This window comes from Penicillium canescens (genome assembly GCF_028828765.1).
Source record: "Penicillium canescens strain IBT 15451 chromosome Unknown utg000004l_segment0_segment0, whole genome shotgun sequence".
Lineage (NCBI taxonomy): Eukaryota > Fungi > Ascomycota > Eurotiomycetes > Eurotiales > Aspergillaceae > Penicillium > Penicillium canescens.
In genome coordinates, this window is record NW_026703966.1 from 4,144,182 (window position 1) to 4,166,453 (window position 22,272).

General features: G+C 49.2%; 10 protein-coding genes across 10 annotated transcripts; 5 read left to right on the top strand and 5 right to left on the bottom strand.

Moving 5' to 3' along the window:
- Positions 1-1,172: 1,172 nt before the first annotated feature.
- N7446_006926 (uncharacterized protein) lies at positions 1,173-2,991 on the bottom strand (the record flags this gene model as incomplete). The annotated part of the gene is made up of 6 exons (XM_058515673.1): positions 1,173-1,210; positions 1,271-1,607; positions 1,655-1,711; positions 1,769-1,990; positions 2,041-2,858; positions 2,907-2,991. 6 exons carry the CDS (start codon positions 2,989-2,991, stop codon positions 1,173-1,175), a joined length of 1,557 nt encoding a protein of 518 aa, XP_058372851.1.
- Positions 2,992-3,253: 262 nt separating this feature from the next.
- On the top strand, positions 3,254-4,442 carry N7446_006927 (mitochondrial 54S ribosomal protein uL6m; the record flags this gene model as incomplete). Its single annotated transcript, XM_058515674.1, has 4 exons — positions 3,254-3,272; positions 3,502-3,825; positions 3,884-3,997; positions 4,069-4,442. 4 exons carry the CDS (start codon positions 3,254-3,256, stop codon positions 4,440-4,442), a joined length of 831 nt encoding a protein of 276 aa, XP_058372852.1.
- A 197-nt stretch (positions 4,443-4,639) lies between these two features.
- N7446_006928 (3'(2'),5'-bisphosphate nucleotidase) lies at positions 4,640-5,941 on the bottom strand (the record flags this gene model as incomplete). Its single annotated transcript, XM_058515675.1, has 1 exon — positions 4,640-5,941. One exon carries the CDS (start codon positions 5,939-5,941, stop codon positions 4,640-4,642), a length of 1,302 nt encoding a protein of 433 aa, XP_058372853.1.
- A 542-nt stretch (positions 5,942-6,483) lies between these two features.
- Positions 6,484-7,865, top strand: N7446_006929 (LSB5 family protein; the record flags this gene model as incomplete). Its single annotated transcript, XM_058515676.1, has 4 exons — positions 6,484-6,498; positions 6,557-6,708; positions 6,761-7,792; positions 7,853-7,865. 4 exons carry the CDS (start codon positions 6,484-6,486, stop codon positions 7,863-7,865), a joined length of 1,212 nt encoding a protein of 403 aa, XP_058372854.1.
- Positions 7,866-8,411: 546 nt separating this feature from the next.
- On the top strand, positions 8,412-9,013 carry N7446_006930 (uncharacterized protein; the record flags this gene model as incomplete). The annotated part of the gene is made up of 2 exons (XM_058515677.1): positions 8,412-8,684; positions 8,795-9,013. The coding sequence occupies 2 exons, from the start codon at positions 8,412-8,414 to the stop codon at positions 9,011-9,013; spliced, it is 492 nt and encodes a 163-aa protein (XP_058372855.1).
- A 153-nt stretch (positions 9,014-9,166) lies between these two features.
- On the bottom strand, positions 9,167-10,264 carry N7446_006931 (uncharacterized protein; the record flags this gene model as incomplete). Its single annotated transcript, XM_058515678.1, has 1 exon — positions 9,167-10,264. One exon carries the CDS (start codon positions 10,262-10,264, stop codon positions 9,167-9,169), a length of 1,098 nt encoding a protein of 365 aa, XP_058372856.1.
- A 782-nt stretch (positions 10,265-11,046) lies between these two features.
- Positions 11,047-12,951, bottom strand: N7446_006932 (uncharacterized protein; the record flags this gene model as incomplete). The annotated part of the gene is made up of 1 exon (XM_058515679.1): positions 11,047-12,951. One exon carries the CDS (start codon positions 12,949-12,951, stop codon positions 11,047-11,049), a length of 1,905 nt encoding a protein of 634 aa, XP_058372857.1.
- A 2,346-nt stretch (positions 12,952-15,297) lies between these two features.
- On the top strand, positions 15,298-16,358 carry N7446_006933 (uncharacterized protein; the record flags this gene model as incomplete). The annotated part of the gene is made up of 3 exons (XM_058515680.1): positions 15,298-15,529; positions 15,580-16,270; positions 16,331-16,358. 3 exons carry the CDS (start codon positions 15,298-15,300, stop codon positions 16,356-16,358), a joined length of 951 nt encoding a protein of 316 aa, XP_058372858.1.
- Positions 16,359-18,183: 1,825 nt separating this feature from the next.
- Positions 18,184-19,841, bottom strand: N7446_006934 (uncharacterized protein; the record flags this gene model as incomplete). Its single annotated transcript, XM_058515681.1, has 2 exons — positions 18,184-19,622; positions 19,679-19,841. The coding sequence occupies 2 exons, from the start codon at positions 19,839-19,841 to the stop codon at positions 18,184-18,186; spliced, it is 1,602 nt and encodes a 533-aa protein (XP_058372859.1).
- Positions 19,842-20,544: 703 nt separating this feature from the next.
- Positions 20,545-22,230, top strand: N7446_006935 (GMC family oxidoreductase; the record flags this gene model as incomplete). The annotated part of the gene is made up of 2 exons (XM_058515682.1): positions 20,545-20,763; positions 20,818-22,230. The coding sequence occupies 2 exons, from the start codon at positions 20,545-20,547 to the stop codon at positions 22,228-22,230; spliced, it is 1,632 nt and encodes a 543-aa protein (XP_058372860.1).
- Positions 22,231-22,272: the final 42 nt, after the last annotated feature.

The window sequence follows — 22,272 nt, forward strand, 5'->3', positions numbered from 1 at the left end:
TCAGGTCCTGGTCGGATAGGGCTGAGTTATACAGATGAGTTGATACCACTCGTCGAGGCTGTACAGGTTTCTCTCGCTACTTCTAGGCAACTTCACTAACTTTGCCCTCAATTTATCCCTATCTAGATAACATTTTGATATTGCGGAATGAGCCATCTTTAATTGGCTAGACTCGCCCCACTGATACCCACATTGCTAAATCTTTATTCTGGGCAGCCGGCGCTAAGCATTTTTAGGGGCCGATACCTTATCCAAGAAATCACTATTTCATTTTGAACTATCTTCATGTATAGCCTAATGTATAGTACAATAATCGGTAGAGAAGTTCAAGCCTTAGTTTTAACCCTTTTAGGATGGGTACTGAGGACAAGCTGATACTGTACACTTCGTATATATTTGAGGGTCGGAATCGATAAGGGCCTATTCAAAGTCAAGAGACAACTAAGCGGTGGGAGATAGCGGATGTAGTCTCCTTTTGTTCCTCTACGCCTTTCTAACCCAGCAGCTGATTCTATGTCCTAAGCTATATTTTCCAAGTATCGAGGAATGTTTCCGTTACACTTATTACATTGTCCAATCAGTGCCCAATCCTTATTAAGAAAAAGTAATATAATTGACTTTATAGCCAGATCTTGACATAGCTAGTGCATAGGAAAGGTGTAAAGGATAACACCGAGTCCAATATTTGTAGATAGGGTTCATCACTTTATGACCAGACGCTAGGACAAATTCCCACAAGGGAAGTGTAATACTGATTAGACTAGGGCAGGCTAATTAAATGGAGATGCTAAAGGTTTACGTGTGATTGGTTCACGGATAAGCCGACGACGGTATTCACAATCACGAGAGACAAAGGCTAAAGGGGGGGGGGGCAGGCATGACCTTATCAAAAACTACCAAACTGCTGGCGTAGAAGTAATCTGCCTAGTGTCAGCACATTGTTTGCTCACAGGAGACAGATAAAGTACTCGTAAGAAACAATGCGCCGCAACATTGAATTATATTATCTTTATAAACTAATCATTAGAATGCAATAGCTATGATGCAAAGTCTTTAGATAATTGAGATGGCTAAAAAGCAAAAAGGAAAACAGAAGGGAAAGTAATGCAAGTAAAATGAAAATTAGAACGGTGTATGAAGGTCGTTAGTTGTAAGTGTTTTTCGTGATATAACTAAAAGAAGGGAAGGATTGTCGGCGCCATAGAATGCGCTATACACAGTGTTAGAAACCTGCAGGTTTGCTTTAGAACTTCGAAATGGCCAAACATACCGAGAATAAGAAATAATAATGAAATCGCAACTTTGAAGTTCTGGGCCGCGATGATCAGGAGAAGGATACCACAGAGAGACCATGCGGAATAACCTTCAATGCGGAGACCAGGACCACTTTTATATTTGATAGCTGCGTCGTCAATTATGCTTTGCAGATTGGCAGCTGCGATGTTGGCTTTGTTCAGCAGAGCCTGCGATACTTGAGCGTGGAATTGGATTGCCTCCTGAGTGCGGGAATGTGCAGCAAGCGCTTCTGTTTGCTGTTCTTGGGCTGTTTGTAATTCGCTCGCTTTTGATTCGGATTGATGCATGAATGTCTCCATAGTGTGAAGTCGCTTAAGGAATCAGCAGGTAATCGGGAACATGCAAGTGGGGTTCGCACCTCGGCCATTCGGGTCTCTTGCTCGAGAATCATGTTCATTCGGCTCGTCAACCATTCCTGGAGTGGCGATAAGCGTCAGCAGTCTTCCTTCAAAGAGGATCTGGATAATCATACCATGGCAGCGTCAAACTTTTGCATTCCTCTGTATATCCGCACCATGTCGGAGTCTAGAAGTGACTCGAGTGATAGATGTAAAGAGGCCGCAAGATTGCCATGGGCAATGGCGTTGCTCTCCTGTACCAGTGTTGCCTCTTGGTTTCTAGCAAGAGCATCCTGCTGCACAGTCTGTAGGGCCTGCTGAAGGGCGCCTACCTGGCTTGAAACATTGTGAATGTCCTAATCCACGGTCAGCATCACTTTAATAAACAGTTATCTTTGAGACTGACCTTTTCAAGAACTTCAGTTCCTGTCCGTAAGCTGAACAAAGCCGAGGATATACTGTTTTGGAGGCATCCAATCCCTAACTCGATTTCTCGAAGGAAGTTGCCGAAAGTTCGTTGAAATAGCGAGTCGGTCTGTTCCATGTCCATCACAATCTTCTCCTGTAGAACCTGAACAGCTTCCATAAATAATTGTTGCTGTTCAGACTGTGCCACTGCATCTCGCAAAGCGTCGCGAATGCCACTGTTGAGTTTCAGGCTGCCTTTGGCAATGGATCGATGAAGGTCGAGCAGCTCCTCCTTCTCTGTCTCGACCCGCGAGGCTTGGCAAATGACCAGGGCATTCTGTCGGCTGTTGCTGTATGACGTCCACCATTGAGGGCGCGACTCAATCGCCCGGAGACAGTCTTCTAGGACCTCCCGTGGCATCTTATCTGAAACATTGTCGGAGGATTTGTGGCGAGACACAAATCCGAAACGACTCTTCTGAGGAGGGGGTGACACCGTCACTGGAAGGCATGACGGGGGTATCGCGGCACCGGCACCCTCGATCTCGCATATTGCCAGTCGTGCTGCGTAGATAGACCGCACAAGATCCATGGTTTCAGGACTGTCTGCATGCGTGCCATCTTTGCCGCCGCTGAATGCCTGGCATGACACTACCAGCCTCGTCGCTGCGATTCGGTTGCACGAGGGTGATGAGTTGAGCGAGTCAAGGAGTTGGATTGCTTCTTTGAAGGTCGTATCTTCATTTCGTGCTCCAGAGCCTAGCGAAGAGATCGCGTCGATTTCTGGTTGCTTCGGTATAAGGATTGGAAGATCACCTTCACTGGTTAGTAGCCGGACATGGGGTATCTGACTCTGCGACTCACCTTTTTGCGATGGCCTCACGTCACTGGAGCCAGCTAGTGGCAGTATAATGTAGAAAAGAAGCTGCGAAACCACGGCTGCCTTCATCTTGGGCATGTGCTGTTGAGGTTTGGTCGTGGATGTAAATTGCAGGCAGGCCCTACCAGGTCTTCAATCTCTGGCGTGTAGTTGGACTGTGTAGTTGGCCACCTGGGAGCGATGCGAAGGGAGAAGATCGGAAGCAGATTGTCAGAAGGAAAGAAACAAGCTCACTTCGAAAGTGACTCTTGATATCCAGATTGTTTGACAGTCGGCTATGTCTGCTCATCTTTTGTTTTAAAAGCCCCTCAGTTATCTCAATTGACCCTTCATGTCGATTTTCCAATCTGGTGTCTTTTAATAGAATTGTTGCTATACTACGCCTCTTCGGTGACCAAGAAGTGAGAGCTACATCACGTACAGGCATTTTTGTGAGATTACCATAAAGCCTTGTCAGATCAACATATTCTACATGATACAAACAACAATTTGACGATATTCAAAGATCAATTGCATAAAATGCTCAGACTAGAGACAATATAGATGGTCACGTGCGCGCTAACCTTCATCGGGCAAAAGCCATCCGCAACAAAATCGAGAAAGTCCGCAACGCAGCACAGCACCCGAACACAACGCGCAACCATGTCAGCCTCTATACCCCAACGCTGTGCCCGGCAGCTACTCCGGGAAGCCTCCCAGCGCAGCTCATTACCCATCTTCCTTGCCCCCGCATTCTCCCCCGAGCCTTCTCGACCACGTCCCCGGCGCAGTCCCGAGTTGGAGGTGCCGCGATCTCCATTCCCCCAGAGGTGTCATTCAAGCTCGTCGACCTTCCCAAATCTCTGGTCCGAACGCGCGGAAAAGATATTGCCAAGTATGCGGCTGAGATCAAGGGTCCCAGGGGTAAGTATCGGTTCTGGATGAAAGTTATCGAGTGGATACTGATTGTTCTGATTTGCAGGCGAGATGTCCCTGAGCATTCCCTCATTCCTTACTGTTACTCCCGATGAGGCTGGCCAGAAGGCTACCTTGTCTGTCTTGGATGCAGAGGTCCCTCACCAGCGGGCTATGTGGGGTATGTGTTGTTCTTTTCATCTCCCGATTCTGCGGTCCACGCAGCAAGTCTAACGCTTTGGCTTATCTCAGGAACCACCCGCGCACTCCTCCAGAACCACATTCTCGGCGTCTCCGAAGGCCATGTTTGTGTATTGAGTATGGTTGGTGTTGGTTACAGAGCCACCATCGAAGAGACGGCCACGACGGCCGTGGCCACCTTCCCCGGTCAGAAGTTCGTTTCCCTGAAGGTCGGATTTTCCCACCCGATTGAGCTCCCTATTCCCAAGGGAATCGAAGCAAGCACACCGCAGCCGACCCGCATCCTGCTTGAGGGTGTCGACAAGCGGGTTGTGACCCAGTTCGCGGCTGAGATCCGGGATTGGAGACGCCCCGAGCCTTACAAGGGCAAGGGTATTTTCGTCAACGGGGAGACTATCAAGCTCAAGGCCAAGAAGATCAAATAGTCTGGAAGTGATTTCTACCTTTATACTACGCGGGACGTGTTGTCTTGGTTCCGTGTTCTGTACTCTTATCGTCAATATGTACTTTTTATTTCTCACAGTGATGGTATCACAAATCTACTTCAGATGCAGCTAGCGTGATTGCTCCCCAGGAGCCCAATTGCCGTGAATAGACGACAAATGATACATCTTAAACTCAATTACAGCTTCAGAACTACCTTGACAGCGTCAATGACCTGGTCCTGGAAAGCCTTGGGAGCAGCAACGACACCCTTGTTGGCAGCCAAGGTCCGGCCCTTGCTGAAGTCCAAACGGTTGCCGTAGATGTCAGTCACCTGACCGCCAGCCTCGCGCACAATCAGGTCACCAGCGGCGTGATCCCAGATCTTTTCCTGGTAGTCTTTCTTGACGGGGAGGCGCAGGTAGATGTCACCAGCACCACGAGCAATGGAGCAGTACTTGGCCTGCGAGTCCAGTCGCACGCTAGGGGCGGTAATGCCGAGACGCTCAGCGACGGCGGCGTTGTCGCCCTGGGCGGAGTGCGCAGCCTCAACACCCTCACAGAAAACGGCGTCCGAGATCTTGGCAACGGGGCGCATCGAGATAGGCTTGCTAGCAGCAAGAGCACCGCTGGCCAGAGGGCGGCTGGTGGCACCCTCACCCTGGATGGCGGAGAAGAGCACACCATTGCCGGCAGACTCGGACTGCTGGGCGCCGGTGCTGGCATCAATGGCGGCAGCGTCATCGATGGGGAGGTTAGGGGTACCGATGGCACCGACCTTGACGTCGCCGTCGACCATCAGGCCGAGGCAGACGGCGTACTGACCGCCACGGAGGAAGCCCTTGGTGCCGTCGATGGGGTCGAGGGCCCAGATGCGGCCCTTAGGACCACCGGCACTGTTGCCGTTGTCAATGATGTCCAGCATACTCTGCTCACTGGCAAGGGGACCACCGAGCAGGTTGTCGCTTTCCGCATCGTCGAGCTTGATGTCCTTGACCAGGCGCCAGATCTCAGCGCTGAGGTCCTTGTCCTCACGGAGAGAGCTGGCCTCCTCTTCGGCAACGATCTCGTCATTGGGGAAGTTCTTGCGGATGGCCGAAATAATCAGGGCCTGGGCGCCGAAGTCGCCAATGGTAACGGGGGACTTGTCGTCCTTGGAGACGGTACCCTTGGCCTTCTCGAAGAAGACCTTCTGGGTCAGAAGGCACGCCCGCTGGACGGCTAGTTCGGCGATGTAGCGTTCTTGTTGGTAGGACATGATTTTGTGGTTGGAAGAAAGGTGGGGGAGAAGGAGGGAGAGACGAGAGCGGGTGAGAGCCACACTGAGTGCCAGGACGAGGGTGGAGCAGACCACCAAGCGGGACAGGACGCGTAACAAATAAAAACGGGGGGATGGATCCCTTGCAATTGAATGCTTCATGAACAGAAGATCAACTGATAGGCGATGAAGCTCGAAATTGAGCACTCTCCAAGTCTTCAGGGAACTACGTCGTTTCTCCATTCTGTTCCCTCAGGCATCCAACCCCGCGCTAACCCCTTTGGGCCGGAGTAGTCACGAGGGGCCGATAAGGTTAAACTGTTTCGGCTTCCCTTCTTCCCTGTAACAAGTCCAATTCGCAACTCCTATTGCTTCATATTTTCACTCTGCTGTTGAGTCCCTTCTGTCTGGACTTGTCGGACGATCAACGGGCGCCAAGACCTCCTGCGACCTTCGACGTCACCGACATTACCACGTGAAAAGCATCGCAAGCGCTGCGGATCTTTTGTGCTGGCTTTTGTGGCCCAATATTGTCTTGGACCTTTCTTTAATAGCTGTTTCACCTCCTGAATATCACCATCGATCTCTCGTTACCTCCTCAATTCCACCGACCGTTGTGTAAACAGTGCCGTGCGGGGTCCCTTCTATATCGACATATCCACGCGGGGTGCTTGTGGCTGTGGGCTGATTTAATACCAGTGGAACTGCCTGATTCTTCTCTGGTACATTGAAACACAACAATTTGTTTCCTGCATCGGGCTCCTGTTCAGTCTTCCTCAGTCAATATGTTCCAGTCGTCTGTAAGTCACTCCCCAACGACCCCAGAACCTCCCGGCAACGCTGACAGCTTGCGCATAGAAACCATACTCGGCAGTGACCGTACAAGTGGAGGTTCTTACGAGTGAACAATATGAGGTGGAAGACTCCAGTGGTATCGTCGACTTGGTGGAGGTAGTGCGCATTCAGGCCAGTGGTCCGACAGAAGCTAGCCGGGCCCTGCGTAAGAAACTGTAAGTGTAGACCTAACTCATGTGGTTTTTTATTCTAATCTAACCAATGCAGAAAATACGGCAACCTCCATCGCCAACTGCGTGCGCTTGTCATTCTCGATTTCTTGGTTCAAAATGCTGGAGACCGCTTCTTGCGCGAGTTCGCCGACGAGGCACTTCTCGAGCGTCTCCGAATCGCAGGTACCGACTCTGTATCTGATCCTCTTGTGAAACAAAAGTGCAAACAGATCTTTGGACAATGGGCGGTGACCTTTAAGGACACTCCTGGCATGGCCAAGGTCACGGCATTGTACAAACAACTCCCGAAGCGCAAGCAGCCTGCGAACCAGGCCAAAGCCAAGGTCTTACGGGAGGGTTCGGACTCGAATGGGCCTCCAATGGGTCATGTTGTCTCGGTGTCAGCTGGTACTGGTCCATCTACAGTTTTGACCAGCCCGAAGCAGAAGGCCAAGGCCAAGAAGGACAAGAGGGACAAGAAGCTCTCAATCAGTATGGGCAGCAAAGGTTTCAACTTGGAGAAAGAACGCCCAGAAATCTTACAAACGCTTGCTGCTTCCTCCGTTGCGAGCACTGACCTCTTGAACGCACTCAAACTCGTCAACCGTGAGACGAACCGAGTAAGTGAAGATGCAGAATGTATTAACCGCTTCGATAAGTGCAAGTCGCTTCGCCATCAAATTCTCCGGTATATTCAGTATATCGAAAGCGAGGAGTTCCTGGGTGGACTGATCCACGCGAATGAGGAGCTTGTGACAGCATTGATGGCCTTCGAGGTGCTCGATAAGAGTGTGGACTACGACAGTGACAGTGACGATGATATTCTCGAGGGCAATTGGAAAGAAAGACATGGACTTGGCCTCGATGAAGATGTGCACGGCGGACTTGCCGGTCTTAATATCAATCCTCCTAAGCCCCCTCGGCCAGCTCGTCCAGAGGGTCTTCCTGTTGCGTCTTCATCGCAACATTCGCGCCAGATTTTTGAAAGTGAGAGCGAGTCGGAAGAAGAAGATGACGACGAAGACAACCCCTTTGGAGATCGGAACGCTATTAAAACGCCCGGTGTTGAGAAACCAGGCTACTCTTGGTATGTCATCTCCTCCCCCCACCGAGTTATATATTCCTCAATTTACTAACAACTCTATAGGAAAGAGGTCTGATTCGGGTCTGTCGCAACCTATGAGCTTTTTTTTATCTTTATTGTTGCCGTTTGCGCTTTGGTTTCTTTATTGATTGTCTAGTCCTGTACTTGATTGGTATACCCAAGGCAATTGGCTATCGTTTTTTCTGAGAGTTGAACATCCTTTTTTGGTTGTTGGTGTATTGGATTCCATTATTCTCATGTCTCGAGTCTTTTGGGCACTCATTGCATAGCTTTATGATACTATTATTCCTCATGCTCCCAAGTGAACCATAGATTATCTGACAAAAAGAAATAAAAATATTCATCAGGCACCAACGAATGACAACTGCAGGATGCAGCCTCTACATGGGTGATATCACGTCACAGCCAATTGAAAAATCTCCCGACACTGCAACGCGGCCGTTTGGTGCCTTGGATCCTTCGTCTTGGGCTCAGGCTATCCCGCGGCCGACCCCTGCACCAACAAACTATATAACGAAGAGGAATGAACGACATTGAACAACACTGAACTACAGTCAACAGTATTTTCCTTCAACGGCTCCATCTCAAATGAATTCCACAAATGGCCGTAACCGAACTCGCCCTCCTCCACTTCAAAGCCCAAGAGGACCCTTCCGTCAAGACAGGTCTTGTACAAGCGCAGCAGGCTCAGGAAGAGCATTCAAAGCACAAAGTCCATTTCCTGCGTGAGGTTAAAGACCCATCTCGTTTTTATTTGTTAGCTGGTTGGGACTCCCTCGAGACACATATTGCCCAGCAGGTTCATTATCAAGGACAGCTTGTGCAGCTGGCGGATCTTGTTGGAGTTGATTGGATGTTTCATTTGGATGCGGATGTGAGTTTGATAACATTCGTTACCTGTTCTTTATTTGCTGGTGCACATAGAGCGGTTTACCCTCATTTCATATTGCCATATATTCAGAGGTGGTTAACTAATAACGCCAGCCCTCAACATTTGCAATCCCTTTCGAGGCACCAATCATTGCGATAGGTAGGTATTTCATCGAAGCTAGCAATGAAGAGAAATTCAACACTGTCTTCAAGGCAATTATATCTCATCTGGCTACTACAGCTATAACACCATTCTCTTGCTGCGGTGCATGGCGCATTGATAAAGGAGAGGATGAGGAATATGTCTTCTTCAGCGTGTGGAAGGAGATTTAGAACCATGTTGATTTTGAGAGGTCGGAGGTATCAGAGGATATTGGGAAGGTTAGTGAGTTGGTGAGAGGGGCGGAGGTTAGACACGTCCATGTTCAGTAGTGGGAGTAGATAAGACGTATTTACATGTTCATTCATATATGAGGTATCTTGAGATTATTTTGAGGGTATGCTTTTCGGTGTCGGGGTACCATGGAGGATAAATTGCACCAATGCTTTCCGCCCATCCAGTTTGAGTGGTCCCTCAGTGTGCATTGCCCCTAGGACATCTTTCCGGTAAATTTGCATGCCGAGTGACTTCGCTTGTTTTTCTAGCTGATCCGGCACGTATGCCGGAATAACCTCATCTTTCTCCGCAGCAAGGAGAAATATCGGTGGAATTGAGCGCGGTGGTGGATTCATCGCGCCAGATACAAAGCTCTTGGAGCCAGCCAGACTATTACCACGGTCTCTCCACATGGCCATTTCGCTCATTTTCGCCATGATATCCCATGTATTCCAAGAAAAGGGCCACATATATCGGTACGGAAGCCACTTCTGCGGGTAAAGCGCAATCAACATATCCTTGATACTGGAGGTCGGTGCCTCCAAGATCAGCCGAGAGATGGGCGGCAGTGGCCGGCCACTGCATGTCTTCGAAGATGATTTCGACCTGTCTTCATGACGCGGAAGATAGGTAGCTGTTGCTGTGCTAGCAACTGCTGCTCCTAAGCTGTGGCCCCATAGAACAAGTTCAAGATGGGTGTCTGGGGCCGCGTAGGTCTTTGAAACCCAGTCTAAGAATGCTTGGGCATCCATCTCGATGCCGGATTGTGTAGCGCGGCCAGAGGATGTCCAGTAGCCCCGGTATGACAGCGCAACGATCGTAAACTCTGTGTCTCTAGAGTCTGATGTCGTTCCGTCTGTTGATTTAGAAGCTTCCGTAATCGAACGCAAGACCTGCGAAAGAAGTGGTAATCGCATAGGCGTTGAACCACCATTCCCTTGAAAATAACAAATAACAACAGATCTTTTCCGTTTCAATCCCACAGTCTCCTTGTTTTGAGAACTCGAAGCACAAATGCCAGGCGTAGATCCACGGTCCTTAAGGCTGGATGGAATGCGGCCCTCACAAACGGCCAATTTAGTCCCATCAAGACTGCGTATCTGCTTCTCTTCCCATTTCACAGGTCTGCACTCGGCTTCATAGTCTGATATAACCTCAGAGCGCGTAAATGGTGGCAGCCAGGATATGTAAAGAAGCTTGTTTTGCATGACGATGATCCAGAAACATTTCCAGGTCCAGAGGCCAAGGAGGAGTCCAATGAAGATGAGCGGTGGTACGAGAATGCTTGGGATGGCAGCTGTCGCTAGTCTGCGTACTTGAGTCTTCTCTGAGAGTGCATACTGGGCGATTTTGGGCCTCTTCCTTGTGGTAGTATGGAATGGGATGTCGTGGGAAGAAACCCTTGGCTGCCAAGTGCGGGTATGTATTGTTCTTGCATTTGGACCGCGCAGTACGTGTCTTAGGGCGCACCTTCGTAGCATGGATTGTGTTCCACCAAACTCGGTGGGGGTTACTTGGGTGACGTTGGCTGTTCGCGGGTTAACGTTATGAGCCGGGGCGGACCTAAAGCTTGAGTCAGCAATGCCTGGGCAACATCCACTAGGTCCTCGGGAGCCTATAACTTCGAGGTTACCTTTCATTTGGACTAGGGCCAGAATATTGACAATGACTATGCTATGGTCTATTAATCGTGTTGCCTGACAAGCTTTACTGTTACTATGTTACTAATAAAATAACCTTAAAAATCTCGAGTTCAAGTTAAGTACACCAGAAAAAAAGTATGTCTATGTAGAGCATCAAAACACCCGAAACCCCAACGTGGAGAGTAAATAACAAGTTTGTGAATATTCAAATGGGTATTATGGGTCGTCATCATCCGGAGTCGTGATATGCAAAATTCAAAACGCAACCGCAGAAACAGAACAGAGTAAAAGGCCAAGAGGTAAAATCAACCCCAAACCCCAAACCCCAATGCAATCAATGCAATGTTTCACAAAACTTTCGATCTCATCCATTCGCTCGTACCAACTCCAAGGTTGAGCCCATTCCGCTCCCACCAACGCCGGACACGGCCCTCGGCACCAGATGTGGGATCTGCGTCTTCGAGCGCTTCTTCAATATCGCAGGTTTTGAACTCAACGCGCATCCCGCAGGTCTTCCACCATTGCAGCACATGGTCGTGTCCATTCTTCGTGGGGCCGACCAACACCTGATTATCGAAGATCATCTTGGGGCCCTTGAGTTGGTACCAGAACTCGAGAACATGTACGTGGCCGTGGGTGCTTGAGATGCGAGCAACGTTCTCGGCGTGGCTGTATGGGATACCCGATGCATCCCACCAAGCGAGTGATGCAGTGCGGCCCATCTGTGCTGCAAGAAGGACGGATTTGCCGGGTTTGAGGGGTACAGGGCTGTGTGCTGGGGCGTTGGCGGAAGCAGTCTTCCACCAATCGAGTACGTCGATTCGGCCTTCTGCACTTGCGGCTTCGAGGGCACGCTCGCTGTACCGCAGCGGAAGGCCAGAATGGAGCCACCAATCCAGAACATGGAGATATCCGGCTCGGGAGGCGCCATCCATGGCATCTGCCATGTACTCTTTGTTGGGCAGAGCGGGCGCATCACGCCACCAGGTGAGAACCTTTGGGTTGCCGTAAATTGCGGATGCACGGTATGGAATATTGGTGAGTCGAGAGGTTGTCCACAGGAGGTCCAAGTGGTTTTCAGTGAGATAGGAGAGGATATCGGTTCGGGAAAACTTGACTATTAGGTGGCATGCAAGGTCAGAAAGCGGCTTCCAGCGAGGAAGGGCGTCAATTCGCTTTTTAATTGCAGCGAAAGATCCTCGCAGGATGGTATATTCGAGTGAAGCTGGTGTGGACATTTTGAGCAAATGACTCTGCCATTCTTTGGGGACAGGGAGATTCGAAGGAATGCCTACAGCTTTCGCTGTTTCCCAATCTCCGAGTTGATCTTCAAAAACGTTCAGCCATATCTCGAGAGGTAAAAAATGGGCGCTGCCTTCGGGTTTCGGGATGCTCCGCAGCGCAGAGCCACTGCCACTCCCCGAGGCCAATGGTGAGTATATAGTTGTCGATGCAGTTTTAGTAGCTGTGGCCGCGCCATTCAAACTAGCCCCAGTCAAAGTAGCATCCCACGAAGGAAGTTTTAATGTTGTTTCCAATGTTTCGTGCAACTCCTTTAGCCCGTCCCATGGAAGTATTGTCAATTCTTCAGGCCCATTTGACTTCCAGAGCACAGGCCTAACAATGCGGACCCAAGGCCAAAAACAGCTTATCTCGTCAAGTTGGCGAGAACTTAGCGGGTGATCCCATTCCGACACAGTCATTCCTGGAATGAGTACGACTGGTTTCTTTGACACCCAACCACGAAGCAGCGCCAAGGTCAAAGTGTTTGTCAAACCAGCCAACATCGCACCAAGAGCTCCAGCATCAATGGGCGCAACCAACAGCATGTCCGCCCATTCACACAGCTCCGCAGTTTTTGCCTTCAGCCATTTCCTCGCCCCGGTCTTCTTGTCAAACGTTTGGCTATCAACCGTATCCATATAGTGTGGAATTTTGTTCGTTCCAGTGAGCAAAGCCGAGGGTTCGTCCGTGATCAGGCGCAGCTCGATGTTTGGGTTGTGGATGAGAGATGGAAGAACCGTATCGGCGAAGGCGCTATCGGTGGATAAGAGAAGTCGTCGTCGCCGTGGATGCGACGGTATGGCATCTTGAATTGCTTGGTCGCGGCACACTTGATGTCTCGCTTTGTCTCCAATCACCGTTTCTTCACACTCGTCTTCCACCTCCATCTTCCTCGACCACGCTTCTTTGGCAGTGCTGTTTCCTCGATGAACAGGAGCGGATATCTCAGACCGGAAACCAACTGCCATGCCCGGGTTATATAATGAGTCCAAGATTCGAAAAGAAGTGCGGGTAGTTGACTTTATCGGTGGGACTGTGTATCCTGGAGGATGTATGGAAAGGAAACGCTGAAGGACAAAGCCGTGTTCGAGTAACAGGGGGAAAGCAGGACGCCCCGTACCCTGCAGAAGATCTGAGTGCTTATCCAGCGCCGATGGGTTGATCAAGATTGAATCATGCAATCCTTAAGAAGGAGGAGACTGTGTTTGCGGTTCTTGTGTCATGCGACCGTCGAGGTACAAGCGGTGAGGTTGTTGCGTTGTCCGGATTGGGCGTCGCCACGTCGTACACGTCTTCGCCACTGCAAGGATTGGGCGCGCAGCAGCAGATACCGACTTCTTGTCAAAGTGGGTAGATACCGCCAATGATAGGATGTTCAAATATTAGTTCGAGAATCTCTGCAGGTCTCTGCGGGCGGTTAGAGACGGACGTGCAGGAAGAGCTCGAATTGATTGGGCGCGATTCGACCAGTCTTGGCGCCTGAGGCAGCAACTGCATCTCAGGCTTCCAAGTATGTGATCTATATATTGTTCGAGTCAACCACCTTGTATTTCTCAGCTATTAATTTGGTATAGGTACTTTAGCTTGCAGCTTCTTTACTCTATTCAATGCCCAAACCAACAATATCTACTTAGGACCGCGAATGGGGCTCGTTGGAAGTCTTCCTCATCCACAATGAGAACATAGGCCGCGTTAACGACCCTGTGCAGACAGCTCGCGTGTTCCTTAGCAATCGCATCCCCGCTTGCTTTTCCTTTCTAGGGAATCCTGGTTAACGCCAGAGGCATTCTTCTTCAACTCCTTGCGAAGCGACTGTACATTATCGGATGATAAATATCGTTGCCGACTTAATGACATTAGATTTCAACACGCTCGGTAGAATCCATGGTTCACATAGGAGGTGACTAGGTCGCGCTCATCTGCGCGAATAAGGCGTCGGATTGTGGGGTGCAGATGGTGCGGTAGATTGGAAATCCCCAGGTTGGTTCTCAGAGCTCAAGGTACAGGTGTACAGGTAGAGAGGTTAGAAAAATGGCATGGTAGCCATTCAAAATAGGCTCCAATATTGTAAGGCATTGCTGATTCATTGTTGAGGCGCTAAGAGGGGGTTTACTTAGTGAATAGGACCCTAAACGCACTTATACAACGGCCGCACCCCGATCAGGATCACGAGGACAGCTTCAAATCCGATATTTAGAGCAACATACACAGGCTTGCAGCCCTTTGGACCGGTTACAACCACTACAACATTTTGATATAATCATTTCTACGTACAATACTGTACTTTTTTGGCACCCCCGCAGCTATGATGTTTGATGCAGGACGCGGTTGTAGTCATGACGTTGATCAGCACGACCGTCCCCCCGCAATTACATACCTTTTCTATCTGCCGACTCTTTGTTTTGGGCAAATAGACCACCTTCACGGATAGCATCTATCCGTACCTAGGATATACCATGTATGGTTCGTTCCAAGTGCACAAAAATAGAACGACTGTCGTTGGTTGGAATCTTCGTACCAGCACATCTATCATTGATTTCCGGTTTCTTTTGATCCGAACCAAGCTACGGTCTCTGAATGTGACATAAGAGAACTTTGAACAAGATTATGAGATTTCTCAACAAAGTGGGTATATTGATTGATATTGGTACTGGTTTCATGTTACAGAAGGCCTAGGAGAGGTCTACTTAAACATTGCATCTAACATGACAAGCAATCTATTTAATTTTGTTCCCCTCGTCAGAGCTTGGATACTAACCCCTGTGGTCTTAGCCACGAAATCATTGAAATGCATTTTCCAAGCTATTGGCCGGATTATAACAAGGTAAAGCTTAGACGTTTACAACTAGCTATTCTTGGACTCAGTACGTGAGCGTTCCATATATTCATTGAGAACCTGATCATAAAGCAAAGAAACAATAATTATTGGCCCATCTCCGTATTTAATGCAGGGTTCGGCCAGTCACAACCCAATCCTGATAGAATATTCACTCAGGGTACGAGCCGCGGTAGACAGCTTTTGCCACCCCAGCGGCTCTAGCAATTGCCTCTAATAGTATATGCTAGGCACGAAGGAGAATAGTCTCGTTCTGTGGATGCAACAAAAATACGATCTTCAATAGGAGATGACGTCTACTATATTTCTTGTTTGCCTATTCGGCTAGTAATTTAGCGTAAATATCTTTTGTAACAAACCAGGGTCTCTTATGCCTCTCGGTTATAAATATGCTGGATATTTCACAGAAAATATCTTATTTGCAACCGTCTTAAAGAACTTTATCCTCTCGTTGACTCTACAACATAAATCTCCTAATATGAAGAACTTTTACACTCTCGCGGCTTTCGCCGCTGGTGCAAATGCCCTAGTTTCTCGTGATGGTAGCTGCTGCTTCCATCTTGATGCTTCTGGCGCTATGACCGGCTCTGTCGGCCAACTGAGTGATGGTCAGAACCGTATCGGTGACAATAGTCTGTCTCCCGCACAGTTCTGTATCAGCTCTGATGGCTCTGTCACCGATGGAAATGGCCGTGGTTGTATTCTGACCCGTAAGCGATGCATTATATCAATACTGAAAGTAAGCTAATGAATGCCATAGCTCCTACCACTCAATTCCAGTGTGATACCGGGGCCACACCAACCCCAGGTTTCTCCGTGAGCTCTTCTGGCATGCTGGAGTTCAACGGCAGTCCAGACTTCATTGCTTGTGAGACTGGCCAGAACGGAGGTGCGAATATCCACACCACCAACAGCTCCGCTCTCGGCCAGTGTGAGAATATCATGCTCAACGCCGATTCCTGCTTCGCTCCTCCCGCGCCGACTAGCAATAACTGCGAAACTACCCTGACCTCGGGCAACTTTGAGTTCCCTCACCTAATTGTGCCTATCGACTCCAAGTCTCCCGACACAGCCTTTGGCACCCAATTTAACGGCACTGTGACCTCGACTATTTCGAGCATCTTTAACTTTGATATCCCGCAGTCTGACTCGGGCAAGACTTGTAGCCTGGTCTTCCTTTTCCCTGAATTGAAGGACTTAGTGACCTCGTCTTTCAGCTCTAGCGGTGATGGCAAAATTGATTTTTCTAAGCTCTCTAAGCCCGCTGATACCCAGACTACATTCAACAACGCCCCCTCTGTCTCCCAAGATCTCGGCGATATCACTGTCTCACCTGGAAACTCGTTTGTTGTTTCGACTTTCTCGTGTCCCGCCGGCGAGGCTGTTGCCTTCGAGATGAAAAATGCTGGTAGTACTGATCTCAACTTCTTCCAGGACTTTAACCCCTCTCCGTGAGTCTCTCTTTCTGTGGTAGTGTACTACTGAGCTGAAGCTCACTAACATGCTTTTAGTATTGGTCTATTCATCACTGTTTGTTAAGGAACCCGCAGATAACAGCCTTCTTGCTTCCAGGGCACGTCATCCACAGGTGATACTCGTATCTTGAATGCAGTGGTAAGGTTATGTGAATATTGTGTAATATCTCATGTCTTTTATTTATCGTTTAATTTTGTTAGTGGTTTCTGTTTTTGTTCAATGGGGAGAATAGGCATTATCTGATGTAATTGACAGCCTGGCGAACGATGTCTTTGCTGTATCATTGCCGTAATCGAAAATAATTCTTACAATCAACTAAACCACGAGTATTGAGTTTCAAGTAAAGAAATAGCGTTTCTGAAAGAAATCCGGGTATTTTAATTATAATTTTATACTATGCATGGACAGCAGCAGCCTTTTTACTACCCATGCTCCGCACCTTAGACTGCCTCAATCGTTCCTCGACATGATTCACAAACGTCACACAGTCTTGATACCGATTCCTTAACTTCCGCACAACAAAAAGAAAAAGACCCGCAAAAAATGCAGCCTTTTGATCCTCCTTCTGAATAGACTGCGGCGCACAAGGCATAAAGAAACAAGACTGCGATATCCCAATATGGCGAGTCAAATAGCCCTCAAAACCATGCATCATCGCAAGACCAATCAAGCAAAGAAATCAAAGCAGACAAGAAAACCGAACCCGACAATCGCCAAGGGTACCAATATAGAGACCATGAAATATAGTCACATAGCATTTTGGCAGCGACCGCAATGATCCATGGGGTCACCAACGAATGCATGATTAGGCAGGCATACAAAGGAAGCCATTTTTGGAACTCATATTCACATGCCCTCAGAATCCCATCACGCTGGATGACAGCCATGTAATGTGTCTTTTGGGCAAAATGTCGATATCGCGTGCGGCTATGTCCATGAAGATAGATAATAGCTGCACTGCTGCTAGCCCACCAATGAAATGCCCCTGTGCAAGGTTATCTGACCGCATCCCATAGCAATTCATCGCCGGCATGATAATAATGTTGTAGAAGATGTACAGCGAGTCAACGTCAAAGCGAGCGATAGTAGAACCATTCCCCTGAAGAGTACCCATAGGCTGCCCAGTTGATTCCAAGGAGAAATAGGCATGTACTTGGGTCGAATTTCCAAGATTACTTTCCACCATGCTGCAGCTACTGTGATGTACCATTCTGCCCATGTTCCTGGGCCGTAGAAGCCGCTTACATCGGCGATGCCTAGTGAATCGTGTTGTTCGCTGTGATAGGGAGATTGATGTAGGTTGAAGTGGATATTGGGTTTTATGCCGTTGATGCGGTTGTAGGGTTAATGGCTGCATTGTTATGGATAGGCATAACTGAGATTGGATATGCAGCTGTTTCGTCTTGGACATTGTCTAGTGGAAATGCGGATATGAAGGTGAAAAAGAGAGGCAGTAGTAAAATGCTGGAAAGCATTGTACTAGGGAAGAGAGTTAGAAAATGACCCCCGCATTAAGATCTGGGGATGTCTCCGATAAGAGAGAGCGAATACAAGTGCCTGTGGAAGTCTCAGCCCTGATTCCCGTATATAACGCCTGGAGCTGCGTGGTTCAGCCACAAGTGATTGGGTTGGCGTCGGCTCAATCTGTCTCTTTCTAAGCCAATCGATAGGTCTTTTTAAATTCACGGTAATTGCCGAGGCAGTCATGCTTTTATATGCCTACGTAACTGTATGGGAGGCCGACTAAGATCCTCAGTCCTGAATCGTGGCACATGTGGACAAGTACAAGTGCAATCGAGTAGATGAGTGGGTGAAACCTACTCTTCATTTGCTGATCTATATACCAAATGCTATATACAATTCAACAGAGCCTAATTTGATACTCACTCTATCGACGGGCCAAATTACTATGAAGCTTGTGCTCTCGCATGGCAAGGCTCGACAATGCTCCCAGCATAACAAGACTCAGCAGCGTCAAGAATACAGATCGCAACGAAATCATATAAGCGTCTAGCACCCCTGGAATCCAATCTGCGGGAAGCTTCCAGATCTCATCCAGGCTATCGCGAAGGCGTCCAATCAGCTCCTTGGCGTGTTCATTATCACCAAACCGAGACCAAAGTCCCTGCTTGAGAGTGTTTTGGAAAACGGCCGAGCCGATGGTGATACCAATGGTACTTCCGGTACTGCGGAAAGCGTAAGAGGCGGAGGTCACCACAGCATGGTGTTTATGATCCACGGCTGAAATGAGCGCCACTAAGGTGATGGTCAACATGCCGCCGTAAGATGCACCGCTCAAAAAGAAATAGACAAATGGTAGTCCTATAGGAGTAGAAAGGTTCATGGTACAAATCAGTCCAGCTGAGATGACCTGAAGAGCCATAGCAACATAGTTGAGTAGCTTGTAGCGACCGCTGGCGCGCATGATGAGACCCGAACCCAAAGATCCAATTGAGGTACCGATGGCCTGCGGGATCAACCTAACGCCGGCAGCAGTGGCTGAGAGACCCTGCACCTGGAAGTAAACCGGGAGGTAGAAAAGAAGTCCAAAGACAGACATTGTGGTGAACCAGTTGGTCAAGCAAGCGGCCGCCACAGTCCGGTTCAGGAGAAGGCGGACTGGGATGACAGGCTCAGTAGCAACCTCGGCTTCCACGTAGATGAAGATACCCAGGAAAACAGCAGACATGACCAGGGAGGTCAGGACCAATGGGTGAGTCCAAGGTACCTGGTTTCCGCCTGTGTTAAGGCCCAAAAGCAGAGACACCAGTGTCAGGACAAGAGTTATGGCACCGAGGAAATCAACCCGCTTGATACGAGCGGTATCCGACTCCTTGACGGGAATATTGACCTTCACCGCGACCAGAATACAAGAGACAACTAGGAAGGGGACCTGGAGCAAGAATGCCCATCTCCATCCCAGGGTGTCATTGATCCAGCCACCGAACACACCCCCAAGTCCCATTCCAGCACCGTAGCAAATATTTCCAATGCCCTGCCAGATACCACGCTTGCGGAGAGGAACAAGGTCCGATGTCACGAAGGTCGAGATGGCTGTAAGACCACCTCCGCCAACGCCCGCCACAACGCGACCAAGGATGATAACCCATTGAGCTCTCGCCAGGCCACAGATCAAGTTTCCAAGAGCGAAAAAGACATTTGAGAAGACCAGTCCCCAGCGCCGGGAGTAAATATCAGTCAATCGACCGCTGAGGGGTTGACAAGCGGCATTGGAAATCAGATAAGATGTAGCCAGCCACGAGAGTAGCGAAAACGAATTGAAGGAGGACGAGATTGGTGCGGACAACGTAGCGACAATTGTTGTATCTGCGGTCACGAGTTTATTAGCTCTAGGTCAAATATTAAGCAACTGAAGCTCATACCCAGCGCCGCCAAGAATACACCTAACCAAATGCTCCCCAGGATCCAGATCAGCTCCTTGGTACTGGGTTCGTCCGATAGCGGGGTATCCTGCGCATTGCTCTCCGACGCATCGCGGAGCAGGGGTGTCTGCTCAGATGCAGGCTCTCTGGCTGTGTCAGACATGGTGAGTGTAAAGATAAAGATGAACTCCCAGGGACAGAAATGTTCAAGGTTGCGGGATGACGTGCTGGAGCAGGAACCGGCAAAATACCGCGTGCGGAGAACGCCTGCGGGGTGGGCCGACTACTTCTATACACATCTTCACGTTTAAATTCTATATAGTTTTGACATATATTGGATGGCCAGATTAACTATTTATTTGATTCTTACTATGCCTTTTTGTTCACTGGTTATGCCGGAGATCGACCTGCGTTCCTACTTTGGAACAGCCCTTTATGGCGTGTTCTTTGAAACAACCTCGATAGGAACCTGGTCTGGTTTATCTTCCGCCGTATCAACAAGCTGTAGTGTAGCATATCACAACTTGTTGTTTCTTGTAATAATCGTTTCGTGCTCGATTCGGGTAAATGAAATGGTATCGTCGCAGATGAAACCGAACAAAACAAACTCACTTGGGAGTATAAGCCACCCCTGCTGTGATATATCTTCTATGTCTCATCTAGAGCGAGTTTGCTCTATCCATAATCAAAAATGGCCTGCTTGGCAGGTGCGCTGACGCGTGTCTTAGCCCCAATCCTTTGGCTAATCCTTCGGCGGGGGGCCTAAATATATTTACCTACTTTCGACGTTAAGCTTCTCCCCCAAACTCCCTTCCACCTGAAATCCAACATTACTGTTGTTTGTTCTCTGTTTCCTTTCAAGTATGATGTCTATGGACATCCCAGCCACGGCTGACTATCTGATTGTTGGCGGAGGGACCGCCGGCTTGGTAGTTGCCTGCCGTCTTTCAGAAGACCCAAACACTCATGTTGTCGTTGTGGAGAGCGGGCCTGATACCTCCACTGATGATAGAGTCCAAGATCCTAGTTCTTGGCCATCTTTGAGTGGATCGGAGCTTGACTGGAAGTTTAAAATAGGCCCTCAGGTGGGTAGTCTGTGATGCCCGATCAGCGCCTCCCTAACATCTGTCACTATTCAGTCAGGCCTCAATGGTCGAGAGCAGAATCATCCAGCAGGCAAAGTCTTGGGTGGTTCATCTGCCATCAATGGACTAGCGTTTGTTCCTCCATCTCCGGCGGGCATTGATGCATGGGGAAAGTTGGGCAACCCGAACTGGAACTGGGAGACCTTGAGACCATATCTGCAGAGGTCTTATACTTTGACTCAGCCGGAACCTCTTTTATCCCCGACCCAAACTAGCAAAAATAATGCCCAGGGACCTATTCAAGTGATTTATCCTGCTGCTGGGGATAAGCAGGCTATTCCACTTACTCGAGCGTGGACCGAGGCGTTTGAGAGCGAAGGCTATAAGCCTACTGATGACTTCCTCGCTGAGGAACGGACAACCAGCACCCGAGATTTTACGGCCACAGTTGATCCAGTCTCTGGTTTTCGAAGTAGCGCTGACAGTACCTACGGGGTTATAGCATCCAAGCGGCCCAACGTGAATATAATCACGGAAACGACAGTCCGGCGGATTATCTTTGCCTCTGGTGCAGGAAAGGTCAGGGCCACGGGCGTTGAGGTTTTGCATGGTGTACAGGGGATCACCATCCAGGCAAAGAAGGAAGTTGTCCTAGCGGCCGGTGCTCTCCAGACACCAAAAGTACTCGAGCTCTCAGGCATTGGCAACAAAGATCGACTGGCTCATCTCGAGATTCCATTGGTCATTGATCAACCGGGAGTGGGCGAGAACCTGCAGAACCATGTTATGAGTCTGATACCTGTTTCTCTCAAGCCGCACCCAGGCATAGCAGGAGTCTCGCCTGGCTTCAAGGGTCTGGCGTTTGTGCACATCGATCAGGACGAACAGAAGAACCTGTTTGCTGAGCTTGGTGACCAAAGCAGTCCCACAAGCCAGATCATCGAATCCATCTTGAGTAGCCCCGATGAGGCTTCGGCTATGCTCTTCCTAGTTGTGAAGTCAGGAACCACTGCGCTCTTGGGTGCCATTCCAAGCTTTCCCCTCTCGCGAGGGAATATCCATATCGCATCATCGGATTTGAATGATATGCCAGTCATTGACGCACGGTTCTTCCATAATGAGTTGGATCTGGAGATCCTCGCGCGGCATGTACAGCACTTGCTCCGGCTGACTTCCGCACCAGCCCTAGAGTCGTTCTTTGAGGCTAGCACAGAGGTCCCAGACCTCGCGGAAATCAAGGACATGCTCCGTGAGGAAACAGCGCTGAGTGCTCACCATGTGTGTGGTACTGCTGCAATGCTTCCTCGCGAGGTTGGAGGGGTAGTCGATCAGGAGTTGAAGGTGTATGGGACTGAGAATCTGCGTATTGTCGACGCGAGTGTCTTCCCACTCATCCCCCATGCCAACCCCATTGCAACGGTGTATGCGGTGGCGGAACGGGCCGCTGATATCATTCGCGGGAAGTAAGGTTGGCAGATCTACAGATCTGGGATCTGATCAACACACATG